Source organism: Cyprinus carpio, chromosome B6 (genome assembly GCF_018340385.1).
Source record: "Cyprinus carpio isolate SPL01 chromosome B6, ASM1834038v1, whole genome shotgun sequence".
NCBI classification, from domain to species: Eukaryota; Metazoa; Chordata; class Actinopteri; order Cypriniformes; family Cyprinidae; genus Cyprinus; species Cyprinus carpio.
Window position 1 is genome coordinate 19,235,051 of NC_056602.1, and position 15,311 is coordinate 19,250,361.

The 15,311-nt window shown below is 35.5% G+C and overlaps 1 protein-coding gene across 1 annotated transcript; it reads right to left on the bottom strand.

Annotated features, from left to right (window-relative positions):
* Positions 1-748: 748 nt before the first annotated feature.
* rgs8 (regulator of G protein signaling 8) lies at positions 749-14,498 on the bottom strand. The gene is made up of 6 exons (XM_042726082.1): positions 14,300-14,498; positions 7,468-7,535; positions 6,887-6,991; positions 6,742-6,803; positions 2,530-2,696; positions 749-1,629 (listed from the first exon to the last, which is right to left on the bottom strand). The coding sequence occupies exons 3-6, from the start codon at positions 6,985-6,987 to the stop codon at positions 1,435-1,437; spliced, it is 525 nt and encodes a 174-aa protein (XP_042582016.1). The 5' UTR covers positions 6,988-6,991; positions 7,468-7,535; positions 14,300-14,498; the 3' UTR covers positions 749-1,434.
* Between the last annotated feature and the right edge of the window lie 813 nt (positions 14,499-15,311).

Genomic DNA, 15,311 nt, shown 5'->3' on the forward strand with positions numbered 1-15,311 from the left:
TCTCCAAAAATGTAAATTAGCTGAAAATGTACTCACCCTTAGGCTGTGTTATGTTTTGTGTATATGTTTTTTTTTTCTCCGTATCAGAACAGATTTTGTGAAATTTAGCATTATATCACTTGATTATCAATGGATCCTCTGCAGTGAATGGGTGCTGTCAGAATGTGAGTCCAAACAGCTGACAAAAGAATAATAATAATCCACGGGTAACTGACTTGACTCCAGTACATCAATTAACATTTTCACCTGATTAAGTATTATTATGGATTATGGGCCAGAAGCAATGATTTACAGGTAAAATGCCTTAATGATGGATTTATTTCTCACAAACACAGAGATTTTTTTTTTTACTTCACATGGCATTTAATGATGGATTGGAGTCGTGTGGATTACTTATGCCTTATTGTGATGTTTTTATCAGCTGTTTGGACTCTCATTCTGACGGCACCCATTCACTCCAGAGGATCTTGGATTGCCTGAAGGTGAGTGAATTTTCAGCAAATTTTCATTTTTGGGGTAAACTATTTGTTTAACATTACACTTTTTAAAGCACTGATAGTAAAATATTGTGAATGTGAAAAATGAAACTTTGAACTTTTGAACCTACTCTATGTTACTGCAGAACAGAAGAAAATATTTGTTATAGTGGAGTGATTTAAAATCAGTTTGTATATTTCATTTGTATTGTTTCATTTCCCAGACAACTAAAGGAATAAAGCTTGAAACACAAAAAATCACAAACCAACACTTTTCGAAGTGACATGCTTTACTTGATCTATCATCACAAGAACATGTCGTTGTAAACCATCAGAACATCAACATGTGAAATAAGCTTAAATAAATTAAATAAACAAAATAAACAAACATAAATGTTACATTAAAAATATCACCCCCCAGAGAAAAATATATATATATATTCAATGTGCGTATGTGTATAGGATTAAAATATTTTTAGATTTAGATTTTAAGGGAATCAATGAGTGATGTTCAAAGGCCGAGGCTGCATGCAGTAACACAGCAGGCCTGTCTTAAATTGTTTTATTGAAATATATCAGTGTTAATGTGTACACAAGTTACATTGAAGATAAGAAAAATAAATTATCATACTCTACTCTTACATATTACCCATTAAGAGACTGATTTACATTTACATGCTTGCCAGCATTCAGAAGAAACATTGACCATTCTATCACAATTGAAGGGAGAGATATAGCCACATGTTACAAATAGAACTGGGCAAAGAAGCACAGTACAGGGTCATGTTTAAGTTTAAATGCACAAACTAGCAAGGAACTAGTTCGCCTTTTGACCTTTTTTATTTGATTATTCTCATCTAATTATTTTGTAAACACACAGACTATGCCATATATTACAATTAAAGTCTGCTCAATATCTCAATATAATCTAACCAGGCAAGCAAATAAACATTCACTTTTAAACCGATTTCCTCTGACAGTATATCTGTGTCCTGTTCAGTAAGTCCTGATAGATCTTTGATCTTATAAACCGAGGATAGGAGTCTTTCTCCATGAGGCTGTACACTTTAGCTTGGACTTCATTGAGACTGTTGGGCGTTGGTTCCAGAAGCCTCTGTTTGGTTTCCTCTCTGGTCCTGTGGTCTATGTTAACTTCAGAGATATAAGGGTTAGAGAATATTAAATTCTGCTCTTTTTTCAATTCTTATAATAAAAATTGTGTTTGGCAAAGCCAGTTCACACAAAAACAACCACTATCGCTGGTAATCATGCTTCACACTTCTGAACTGTAACCAATTTTATTCAGTTCGTGGATCGTCTGAGCACAGAAACCAGGATTATTACATTTGGTAGGAACGTCCCATCTTAAATTAGCTATTTATATTTTCTGTGACCCACACAGTCAGGATGCTTAAGGACAGGGCTGTGCTTCCCAAATAACAAGTAGTGAATCACAAAGTATCTGAAGGTCATGCTGAACAAGAAGATGATCTTCAGGTTTGAAGCCAGGGAAGAAGTGAAGTGAGCGTAGGCGGTGCTAAAGTACAAACTCCGAGGGAGGAAAAGTCTTTATAGCACAGGTCTCAAACTCGGAAGTGCATTATATAAGCAATTAAAAACAGTACAGTTTTATAAAATGTTTAGTTTATATTGTAAAACTGTATGGTTTTAATAAAATTTTATGTTATAATAGTATATACACACACTACCTTAAGTTAAAAACAGTAATATTGTGAAATAGTATTACATTTTAAAATAACTGATTTCTATTTGATACTTTTAGAAAATGTTCAGCTACCACCTTACCAACATGATTTGATAAAAAAAAAAAAAAAAAGCTAAGAATTACAGCACAATCTTTCAAGTTATGTTTGGCTGTAGTGTCTGGAAACACTGTATATATACAGATTGAAGTGTTTTTAATACACTCTGTAATTATTAGCACCATCATGCATAGCACTGGTGATTCAAACTAATTCCTCTCAACTTTCACCACAAGAGTATTATATGTTCAGGTATAGTTGCTATGGTTTTCTAGAAGCAGTCGACATACCTCTCTGGGCGCATGGACGTCAATAAATTCCTTGTAGATCTTATTGGCCTTAGACATCATCTTAGCAGGGGATTTGATCTTTTTATAGTCCTCACAAGCCAACCAGAACTCAATGTTTTCATCACTGAACTCTGTTTTGAGGAAGGTTCTGAAGGCTGCCAAACCATCTATGAAATAAAGATGAATAAGATTATGGATAAGCATCTTACTATATTAAAACCAATATATCTTTGCCATGTCTAATATGCCATATCTAAGCCCCACTGGATACAGGAAATGCTTCCCAAGGACACTGAGCTAGTTGCTTTCATTCATCAAAAACATTTCTTTGTCACATTTGTGACGTGTTTCAAATGAGACATTGCAGAAACACTGGAAAATGTGCCTTTACCTACATTGTCACAAAACTACAGCCAGTGGCAGCAACAACTTTGATTAATTTTTCACACAAATATTGATTAGAAGGGCATGATTACTGATTAATAAAGACTTAATTTCCTTAAGGTTCCTTGCACACACAATGTTATGACCTTGAAATATTTTACCATAGTGAATGATGTGTAAACTAATACATTTTGACATTTGCATCACACAACCAGCTTCTTACAGTATGTATGGCTTTTCTGATGTAGTAAACTTTCTCTGAAGCTCACCTGGTACAGAATTGCACTCATAATAAAAGAACTCAAAGACTGGTAGAAGCAAACTAAAATGGTATGATTGCTTCAGCAAATGCACTTTTATCTCACTTTTTATCTAGGTTAGCTTTAGGGTAGGGTTATAGTAGTTGGTACATTATTTTCAAACACAATAGAGCCTTAGCCTTTAAGCACAACTCACCGGGCATTTTATTTCTGAACTCGCGTGATAATAAAACATTGACAGATTCACATTAATCTGTTCCAGATAAAACTGAACAAGCTTTTAGCATGACTCACTGCACATTTCACTTTCAATGTGTCACGAAATGTGCAAGAAGCTGCATATATAATGCATTCTGCAGAAATTTTGCCACAGGCATGTTTTTCCAGTGAGCCTCGGTTCTATTAAACATATTTTATGATCATCATATGGTCTTTTATGCTGTAAGGCACTTTTTTTACCCTGTATCCATTTTCTGTAAGGTAGACTTCTCTTGGCTACAGTTAAAGTTCATATAAACAGCAGGGTGGGTAAATGAGACAATAGTGCTTCTCAGGAAATTCAATGAAAGGACAATCAAGAGGCAGTACAGAGGCAACATGTTCTCCTGCTGGCAAGGGAACAAATTGTTCTCCTTTAGCGTGGCCATTGCTTGTTTTTTTTTTTTTTTTTTTTCTTTGAAAACTGATTTTCTGCATGAAGCATGTATCTGGCTCTGTTGGACACAGGAAGTCATTTATATCTGAAATGCCTTTTACAGATTGTGCTACCTGAAGAGAAGATTTTACCCAGCATACAATGGTAATCAATTGACAGTCTGGGAAAGACACAGCCATAGCAGTCAGTGAAAGACATAACATCTATTATTATCATTATATAATCATCATTATTATATCAACAGAGTTTTGCTATTCAGTAGGACAATGAGTTTTTGTGCTTTGTTAGTGACATATGTGATAAGATGTGTCTGATAGGTTGTGCTGCATTCAATGTCAAATATATGCAACAAATAGAGAGTTTTTGATTCTCTTGTGAAAAAGTAGTACACTTTAGCATATTTTTAAAAGACTTTTAAGAAACAGTCATGGACGTGTACTCTCTTTGAGTGTGCTTTTATCTTATTAATATTATCTGCACGTACAATTTTTAAAATATACTCTTAAGACTTTAAGTACATTTAATACAATTAAGCACACTTGCTAAGGTGCACTGAGTGGTTTTAAGTGTGTTGTTTCCTTGTTTTATCATCCACCACACTCTTCTCAACAAGTTACATACATTTGAGATATCAGTCATGTTCGTGGTATAACCAGGTGGGATGAGTTCCTAGCTTTGGGGTTTCTCTCAGATTTTGCAAGCTCTGCTAATAAATGACATCTAATTGATTTGTTGTCTGTCGTTTCCGAGTACTACTATTGACAGATTTCAGAAGTCTTTAGCATGAACAAATGTCCTGTTAACAGAACAGAGAGAGGCTATTTGTGGCACGTCTCGTCTGGGGTGTCAGTGCTGTGAGATTCAGGAAAGGACACACACACAAACACACACACACACACACACACACACACACACACACACACACACACACACACACACACACACAAACACACACACACACACACAGTTTAAATTGAAGCTGGAATTAAGCCTGAGGAAATAAGGCCTGTCATTTTATAAGCAATCGACAAGAGAAGTCACAGCCAAACGCGTGACTCACATGGAAATGGCATCCTTCTTATTAATATGGAAAGCTTCTTACATAAGTTGCTGGTGAACCATATCATGGCAGAACAACAGTACATCTCTGACTGACTAGCCAAGAACAAAAGTTTTAAGCAAGTCTTTTAGTTCTGGGACAACATGTGGCATAATAATAATACATTTCATAATATTTCAATGCGAACTGCTGTAAGAATGTATTGGAGTGTGGTTGGTGAACAGCATCAAAATCTATACAATATGGTCCTATTTAGATTAAAATAAGCATCATTGTAAATCAGTGGTTTTTGAAATAGGTAAACTGTTAATGTTTACATTGGGGTGAATATAAGGGGGAAATATAAATAAATGAAAGGCCACTTAAGTACACTCAAAGAATACACAATTGTTGCAGTCACATAGCAACACCCTGGCAACACTTGTAAAAAGGAAGTGTGCTTAATTATGTTGAATGTGGGCTTGTCATGTAATTCAAGTCTCAAAAGTTAGTCATTCAGTTAGGCACATCAACCATAACTCCTTCAAAAACTGCCAGAAACCCTGGAGTTGTGATTGATGATCAGCTGAATTTCTCAGAACACACTGCTAAAATGGCCCGGTCCTACAGATTTGCTTTATTCCTCATCAGAAAGATCAGGTCCTTTCTTTTGGAGCATGCTTCAGAAGTCCTTGTTCAAGCTATTGTTCTGTCCAGTCTGGACTATTGCAATGCTCTCTTAGCAGGTCTTCCAGCCAGTTCTATCAAACCTCTACAATTAATCCAAAATGCGGCTGCAAGATTAATCTTCTGCTGCTCGCATAAAATTCAAGGCATTGATGTTTGCCTACAAAACCACCACTGGCTCTGCTCCCCTTTATCTAAATTCACTGCATCAGACATATGTGCTCTCTAGAAGCTTGCTTTCTGCAAGTGAACGGCACATTATTGTGCCATCCCAAGAAGGCACAAAATCACTTCCACAGACTTTTACATTAACTGTTCCCTTCTAGTAGAATGACCTGCCCAACTCAATTCGAGCAGCTGAGTCCTTATCCATCTTCAATAAAGGGCTAAAAACACATCTCTTCCATCTTTATTTGATCTTCTAACTCTAGCACTTTCTATTCTAATTCTATTTTATCTATTTGTTGAATTGACCCTCTAACACTTGCACTCTCTATTCGTTTTCTAACTGCTTGTTTTCTTTTGAAAAAAGGCCCCTAACACTAGCTTTCTCTATTCTTTTTCTATTCTATCTTCTTGTTTTCTTTTAGTAAATGTAAAAGTATATTTAAACTGTACTTGCAGATAATATAACATTAATAAAATAAAAGATCACTTAAGTGTACTCAAAGAGAGTACACTTTTACGAGTTTCTTTACACAATATGTACGCTTTTAAAAACTGCACTTTGTAATAATATCAAATTAAATGTTTCACTTTAAATTACACTTTAAATCATTGTATTTTACTAGTTTTAAATATAATAGCTTAAACTTTTGTCTGTCTGTTTATCATTAATTTTTAGAGTGTTGAAATGTTACATTTATCAGTATGCCACTATTTTGAGCTTATACTAGACTATTAAGTGCATTTATAACAACTGGAATAATAATAATAATAACAATTACTTTTAAGATTTTTACATAATAATGTGATAGCTGCTTTATCAGAGATTTATTTAAGAATTTAGATTTTTATACAGTTTTAAATGTTATTATTGAATAGTTGCATGTGCTAAATATTTCAACATGAAATGTGACTAGATGAAATTTAATTTAAAGTAGTCAGAATTGTCCCTAACTGAACAATCACTCAAATGTGTGCAATAATTCAGACACAAACACATAATCATGTGTAAAATGACTTACATTTATTGGACAGCAGTGCGTCAAATGAATCTGCCCATCTGGTCACTTCATCAGTGGATAACCTAAGAAAGCCAATCATGATTATAATACAGCCAATAAACACATATTCTCACTTTTTTTTTTCTTACAAAAACATATTACTCACTTCAAGTATCTTGTGGATCTCTCCTGAGCAGGAGGCAGGAATTCTGAAAAATCGCTGCATGAGTCTGATTTGTTAGACAGGCACCCTAGTCTAGTTTTCATGGCCCTGACAAAAAGGAAAGAAAAACAAAGTCAAAAGCAATCTTAAACAACAAGAGATTAGCAGCTGTCAATGACATTAGTGTATTCATAAGAGACCGGTGATGAGTTATTTTTAGAACGTACCAAATTACTGATAATAATAACAGCTCAGGTGCGCATAATAGCCTGTTTGATTAGATTGTAGTGATGCTCGCAGACGTTACCATGAGCCTGCATTATACAACACACCATTGCAATGTTCAGTAATTATCTGGAGATGTGGATTCACTATTGTAAACATGAATATTCCCTCAAAATGTGAATCATTGAAATGCAGCAGCGCACCTGGCCCTCAAATAAGGCATTATCATGGATTCGGTTTGTACATTTACATCATAGAAGAATCAATCAGGACCGAGAGTGAGACAGCGACAGACAGCGACAGAAACAGAGATACACACATTAACTCTTACATAAATTACAAGATAAGTGGATACTCACTGAATGTCCTTGCAATGCAGTTTCTTTCAGTCGGTTGTACTGTAGGAACAAGTGAAGAGCTGATTTGCCTGTGAAAATGAAAAAGATTTACACATATATATGCTACTCCTCTGTGAGCATATTTTGTTAATCACTATTCCCATGGTTCACAATTACTTGCGTGCCAGATGCCACCTTTTCCCTTGATGCAATATAAAACATTTGGACCAACATAAGACTCACGTTATTTTGCTTGTTATTGCACTTGCAGTTCTGGGCACGTTCAGTTCTTCTAAAGGAACACTTCCCTCCAAATAACATCACTCTTTTACCTTTTCAACCTATGAGGCTGATGCAACCTATTGCTTTCACATTTAGTTATTTTTAATAGAGAGCACTGCACGAAAATGACCATTTCTTCTTTTTCTGAAGGATCATAAATTGCTCCACAGACACTAACAGGCATAAGTAATGCATGAGTAATGTACGAAAAACATAACTTTGTGTTATTGTACACTTGGGAATCAGAAACGCTTAGTCTACCATGGATATTAAAGAGAAGGTATATTCCAATTTAATCTGTGTGCTTGCTTATTAAACTCAGCTCTGGTATTGAAATTCTTAAAAGGTGGTTAAAAAAAGGTGACTGTGTGACTAATTACTACTGAAGGGTTAAAAGTTCTCAAAATAGTTAAGAAGGGGGTGAATTTTCCATAAACCAATTAAATATTGTTATATATCTGAGGTACTTTATGTTATTTAGATGCTGCATGTTGCTAATAGGATGCACTAAAATAGAGTAAATGCATTTCTAGTGAGGCCTCGCAGAAATTATGAAACGTATTCTAATTGCAGACTGTCTAAACAATCCAAATTCTCTCAAGATGGTGATGCACTGGATGCTTGAGGCGTATTTTCATTTACAGTCACTGGATGAGAACATGTGCCATGCTATTTATAAAATGCACTGACAAATCTATCTAGGCAGGGAGAAGCCAGTTCATGTTCTATGCAGCCATGCAGCACAAATGGACCTACAGGGAGTTTGCTAACTAAAAGATACTCTGATGTCTCATCCTTATAAAATCATCATGAGATGCCGAGTGAAATAAAAACATGGCTAACTTTCTCCTTCCCTTTTTGTGAGGGTTCGGCAATATAATATTCTCAATTTGTCTTTGATGTTGGGATCTGAGTTTCTGTGCTCAGAATAATTTCATAGTTGTGGGTCCTGTCTCACATTTAAATAAGATGCTAATGGGCTAGAATAAAACTTTTTTAAGTTCTGGGGTTTATTTTGGTTAGGTAAGTATACACTGTTGGAAATAGAGTTCATAGCAGGACAGCATAATCACATTGTTAAACTAAAAATAAAATAAATAAAAAAGTAAAATAAAAAAATATTCTGTAAATAATACATATTTTAATTTAAACAATAATAGTATAATTCAGTGATAAATCAATAATGTGAAAACTGGCACATTGATATTGAGGGGGTTCTCACAGATAACTCATCTCAGGAAAAATGCATCTCACCCTCGTGCTCAGTAGAACACGTGAAGGTCTGATGGAGCTCAGTGAGATGTCAGGTTTCCCACTGAGACTCCTCTACCCACTTTCAATGTGCTTTTCCATATGATCTTCTACCCTCGCTTTGCTATTTTTGAATTCCAGGCTCTTTGGCTTGTCCATGTTGAAAAAATAATGCAGTTGCTTTTACCAGCCTTAAATTAGTTTTGCTCTCCATGTTCTGGAATAGACAAGTTAAATATTTAACCTTGAGAGAGCCTAAAATACTTAACCATCAAAGTTCTCCAGCAACGCTTACAGACAATATGTTGACTCGTGTTTAATAAATTGCTCGTGATGTTCCTCATTTGTCAAGTCACTTTGGATGAAAACATCTGCTGAATGATTAAATGTAAATGTTGGTGTGAAATCCCACCAGTTTATACGAGTCTGAGTTGGTTTGCTGGCCTTAGCTGGTATTAACTGGTCTTCTGACCTGACCAAGCCAGTTTCTAAGACAGAATATCTTAAAAGTGCTCAAAACTGACCAGCTGGCCAGGCTAGAACACTTAACCACCTTACACTCTTACAAATATAGGTTCTTTATCGGAACTGATGGCTTCATGAAGAACCTTTAGCATTTCCTTTGTGCAAAAGATTATTTATAGTGGAAAAAAGGTTATTTGGGGAACTCAAAGGGTTCTTCTAATGAGTCATTGCAAAATCCCCTTTTGGAACTTTTTATTTTTAAGATAAAGGTTCTTCAGGTTATTAAAATGTCCTTCTACTATAAAAAGTATTCATAGTTTGATGGTTCTTCTTTGGCATCAGTCTGAAAACCTCCTTTTGCAACCTTTATTTTTAAAAGTGTACTACTAAGAAAAAAAATATTTAAGAACTCTTGACAGAAAGGTTCTTTGGGGAAGCCAAAAATGGTTGTGTGGCATGACTGTGAAAACCTTCTTTTGGAAGCTTTATTTTAAAGAGTGTGGGTTAAATTAAGCTGTTTTTCAGTGTGGTATCATCCACCAAAAGCACATGTCTCCTAGGGGTTTGTGAGAGTGAGGGTTTAGCTGCTGTTTTAGCAAGGTGCTTCTGTGCCCCAGAGACATTACCTTCATTTACACCCTGTTTCACGCTTTGCCTTGACAGTTGCAGGGTAACACCAGGCTGCAGCCCACCTACGGTTCTTTCTCTTCTATTTTTGTCAATGTCCTTTCCTCTTTGAGGTCCTTACCTACAGTATGTAACATGATGGCTACTGTCTAGTCAAATCACATTCGGTACAACAAAACTCTGAAGTTAAGGTCACTGTTGCTTTATTTAGATATCTGCAAAACAGCAAGCCCTTTTTTACTTTTCTAGGATAAATTAGTAGCTGTGAATTATGCTGAAAAATGAGAATAAGTGCCTTATCTGTGTGAGGTCTCATTAAATCTGGGACAGAGAGACATCTGTTTGAAAAAGGTTAGCACATAGTGGCTGTTCTTCCAAATGGGCCATAATTCAGAAAAATTGGATAGAACTGCGATTGTGTGAATGTGGTAGGAACAGTAACCATCCGCTTGGTTATACGAGGAACACTTATTCTCAAATACCACCATGGTTAGTGTGGTCCAGGGGGTTTCTATAATAACCCCCTTATTATAGAATTGTGCTACAACAACCCCTATAAATACAACTAATCATATACACCATTAACACTTTAAAAGAGACAGAAATGTATGTTTTCGCTTTTTGGAGGGATGATAATTTTTAAATCATACCTTATTTATTGCATCAAAATTTGTTAATACTTTACTATATTTATGGGGTGGATAATTTTATCAGTTATTTATTATTCATGCAACCTGCATATTGCTGTTATAGTTTTTATTTATAACCATTATATAGCTGATAACTTTGTCTAGTGCTCTTATGAAAGTGACGTGACATACAGCCAAGTATGGTGACCCATACTCAGAATTCGTGCTCTGCATTTAACCCATCCAATGTGCACATACACACAGTGAACACACACCCAGAGCAGTGGGCAGCCATTTATGCTGCAGCGCCCAGGGAGCAGTTGGGGGTTCAGTGCCTTGCTCAAGGGCACCTCAGTCGTGGTATTGCCGGCCCGAGACTCGAACCCACAACCTTAGGGTTAGAAGTTAAACTCTCTAACCACTAGGCCACGACTTCCCCAGCTTATGAATGTTTATATAGCATGATTTGTGAAAATTGAACTACTATACTGAATGACTTAGCATAGATCGAATGTCGTATCTTGTCAGCAATAACCTGTCCATTGACTTTTTTGATTAAGTGCCGGTGAGGCAATGTTGCCACATATTGCTATTAAAAAATTAAAAAATAAACAAAAACCTATAAATAAATAAAAATAAACTGAAATTATTTCAAATCTTTTGCAAATTAGATAAGATAAAGATATCGCTGACCCTAGACCGCAACTTCTACTTCCTACTTTATTAACTTTCTAAAGTGTCAAAAGTAAGTGGAAAAGACAGGTCAATAACTTCTTATAATAGCTGGATCTGGCAACTCTCTCAAGCCTCGTTCACTCCCCCAGCATCTCGCAGTGATCATTTCTATAACACGGACACTAAACTTTCTGAATTAAACTGAATTATACATGCAGATATTCATATAGGAGTTTAACAGCAAATTAGTCATTTAGAGAACAAATCTTATTTTTGAACATGAAAAATTTACCGAGGTCCGGTCCTCAGTGACATTTCTTCATGGAAGAAATGTTGTGTGATTATTCCTTTAAAATGTTTGTTTCATTTTAGTAGTAGTAGCACTAGTAGTAGTAGGCTGTGTACATTCTATTGTCGTTATTTCAAACCGGACTTTTATTTTGACGGGTTGCCGTGAATACCTTTAAAGTTCTGTGTATGTGATATGAGCTAGTTTTACTCAAATCAAACGGTTAAATGCTCGTGAAGTGACTCTCAGAGCAGTTCTGGAGATGTTGTTCATGTGTTTACGGCCTCATTTAGTGAGACGGCGCGAGCGTCACGCGCACTTCAGTGTGTATGCGTGTGTGTGTAAACCACGCCTCTGCCATTCATTAACAGAGACAGGCAGAACATGCAGGATTCATATTTAAATCGACTTTTTCGGCTTTATATTTACAGATACTAGTCCATATCATAATTTGATTTAAGTGTGATGACCTACTTTTCGTTAATTCAAAATTTGAGAAATTCCGTGACATTCCGTGTGTTAAACTGTGAATTCTGCTTTTATGACTGGATAAAGACATCACTGCGTAATTTTCCCACTTATCATGCGGCCATTTGTCTGATGTGAATATAATATCTTACATACCTTACATTACATACCACTGGTGAAAGGGCCAGTGTAATGCAAATACTGTATATCTGAAAGGTCTGCATGAGGATATCCACCTTCTCCCGAGACCAGTCAGATCTCGCGAGACACGTAGTCTCATCACACCCCTAATAAATATACTATAAATACATTTGCATATTTATGTATTTAATAAACATACCCTGCTATTGTACTTTCAGGTATTTCATGGTATACTTAAAGTCTGCTAAATTGGAACAACTAAAGATAGCCTATACTAAAGTATATTTGATTGTGCTAAATTGGAGCTATTGCAAGTAAATTTCAGGTATATCTTGCCTTTAAAGACCAGAATTGATCAAAGATCATACAATCCTCATCAGTAGTGACATTAAAACACATTTTAGGCTTAATATTAAGAAATGTGCATTGTGCACAAGAAGCACTCCAAATAAAGGTTAATTATAAATTTTTATATCACTAAGTCTCAAGCTATATGTCAGTAAATATGTGAATAGATTTGAAATATACTTAGTATGAAAAGTAAATGCATTTTAAATATATTTTTTACTAGGGGGAAAATGTGTGTAATGGAATAGTAAAATAAGAAATACTACACTCATATAAAAAAAAATTATGACAAAATATTTAACAAATGAAAAGGCCTTATGGTTATTTTAATAATAAATATTGTACTATTATAGTTTTTTTTTTTTTTTTTTTACAATTTTGGATTAAATTTTATTTTAATATATTTTTAAATAAATTTTTATTTATTCATTTTAGTTTTAGTTAACCCAATTTTACAACAAGTTGAAATAAAATATGTTAGTTTTTTTTATATATATAATTTCTTTCAAAGAACAAAAATGTGTTTTGTGGTTTTAGTTTAGTTTTTTGTAGGTTATACATAGATAATGGTATCATTTTTGAAAACTTTGAAACCCATTTTCAAAAGACTGTGTTTCCAGGCCCCCAAAATGCTGTTTTCATGTAAATGAATGGCCAACATGAATGAAAAGTGGTCAGTGACAGGTGTACAAATTCTGTGGAAATCATCAGAGCTTTTTCTGCATGCAGATTCAATGTGGGTGTTCAGATCAGTAACTCATGCACAATCAATTATGAATAAATAAAACTGATCAAAATTAATAAAAATTATTAATTAAAAATAAATATATTTTAGCATTCTTTAATTTAATAATGTTATACTATCATTAAAGTAGTGCCAAAATGTTACTGATGTATATTATTACTGTGTAAAGTGTTTTTGGTAATAAAACTCCCATTGGAATGACTAAATAATGCATCATGCATAAAATTATGAGTCTCTTACATTTTAATGTACATTGTACTTCTAATTTCATTTTAACTAATGTTAAGATGCTGTGCATTCTTCCCCATTTCAAAGTTATAATCATAACATCCAAAGCCTGCAAAAGTGCCTTTAAATAAGGATTCTATACAGCAGAATGAAACATATCTTCAGTGTGTCTCAAAAAGAGCAGTGGGTGGTGTGTGTGGGTGTTTCAAAGTCTCTCCTCATCACTGTCACTTCCCCTCGCTGACATTTACAAACCTACAAAGCCCTCACAGTTACTGCTGGAGAGATGGATTAGCTGCCCAATCCCTTCAACAAATCCCTTCACAGTTTTCATTATGCATGTCAGAAAATTAAAAACAATGTGTATGTAAATGGGATGCTATTTGTAGCTATAAACAATATAACTCTGTATTAATTTCCTGCACTTTATAATAAAAAAGAATCTAGCATTTATGCAAACACAGATGAGTAACATTCACAAAACAACAAAATATAATAAGCAACTGCACACTTCCCATCATTCATAAATGTTACATTGTAAAAGCCAAATAGATGATCTTCTACTCAATTCCCTACACAAGAGAAGACATGACAGGAGGACAGATGGTGAGAGCTGTACACTATGACAAATATCCTAGACACACAAAGCCAGTGTGAGCAATTTATGCAACAGTTGATCAGGAGTTATGAATATGGAGCCTTTACCTTTACAGTTTACTGCCGTTGTATGACAGCTCTTTGATTCAGGCTGGAGAAGCTGCTTTATCCGACGGGTTTAGCGTCGTTCTGTTCTTGTGTAGAGATATCTACTGTTGCCCACATGTAGCAATCATCACACAGCGTGCTCATCAGTGTGAAAGCGTGAGGGAGCGAGGAAAGGGAGAGAGAGAGAGAGAGAGAGAGAGAGAGAGAGAGAGAGAGAGAGAGAGAGAGGAGGGAGAGAGGTGAGATGAGAGGGGAGAAAGATAGGCAGAGGGAGAGGCTTTGTCAACACACTGGTCTCTCCGGAGATTCAACTGCCAATACTATGCTGCCTTGTTTTGCTCCATCGAGGCTTTTCAGAGTCTTGTTTGTGTTGCGAGGTCTCATGCTGTCAAATTGTTATTCTGCATGGATGTATGTCATAGACCAGAGGGAAATTTCAGGTCTAGTACGCAGGTTTTGGCCGAGGTAATGGGTTCTTTTGAGGAAAGGAACAAGGTGACTAAATCAAGCTGGCGTAGACATCAAAGCCGCCTTTTCATCCTGCGCTCACCGTGGCAAATCCTTGCTGGCTTTAAAATGGGGACATGCTGGCCTCATTTGATAGCCCTTTTCTGAGTATGGGCTGTAGACTAACTGCTTGAGTACTCAGCCTTCTCAGCTCTCCACTGGAGGCATATTATGCCCTCAAAATAGTGTCGTATCATCTTAGACGCTCATATGAACACATACAGGCACATGTGAATAATGCACAACAGCCATGCTGAATGAATTGGAGGTATTCAGAGCCTTCATTAGAGTTTGTTCACTGAAGAAAGCGAATGCACTGTCTCTGAGAAAGACTACAATATTCAAATCACTGAATATTTTAGTTGCTTTTGTCGCATCAAGCAAATACAGACCGCTTACTAAGCTTCTACATCCTGGCATTTTCACCACAAGGCTGAGCAAGCTCCACTTGAAATAATATCTATATTAATAGCCCCACAAAGGGCATGATGTGGAAATCCACTCT

Coding starts and splice junctions, on each gene's coding strand:
- rgs8 (XM_042726082.1), bottom strand. CDS start 6,987: ATGAAAACTAGACTAGGGTGCCTGTCTAACAAATCAGACTCATGCAGC. Junction 6,804..6,886: donor AGATCCACAAGATACTTGAA/GTGAGTAATATG, acceptor TGGCTTTCTTAG/GTTATCCACTGATGAAGTGA. Junction 1,630..2,529: donor ACGTCCATGCGCCCAGAGAG/GTATGTCGACTG, acceptor TATATCTCTGAA/GTTAACATAGACCACAGGAC.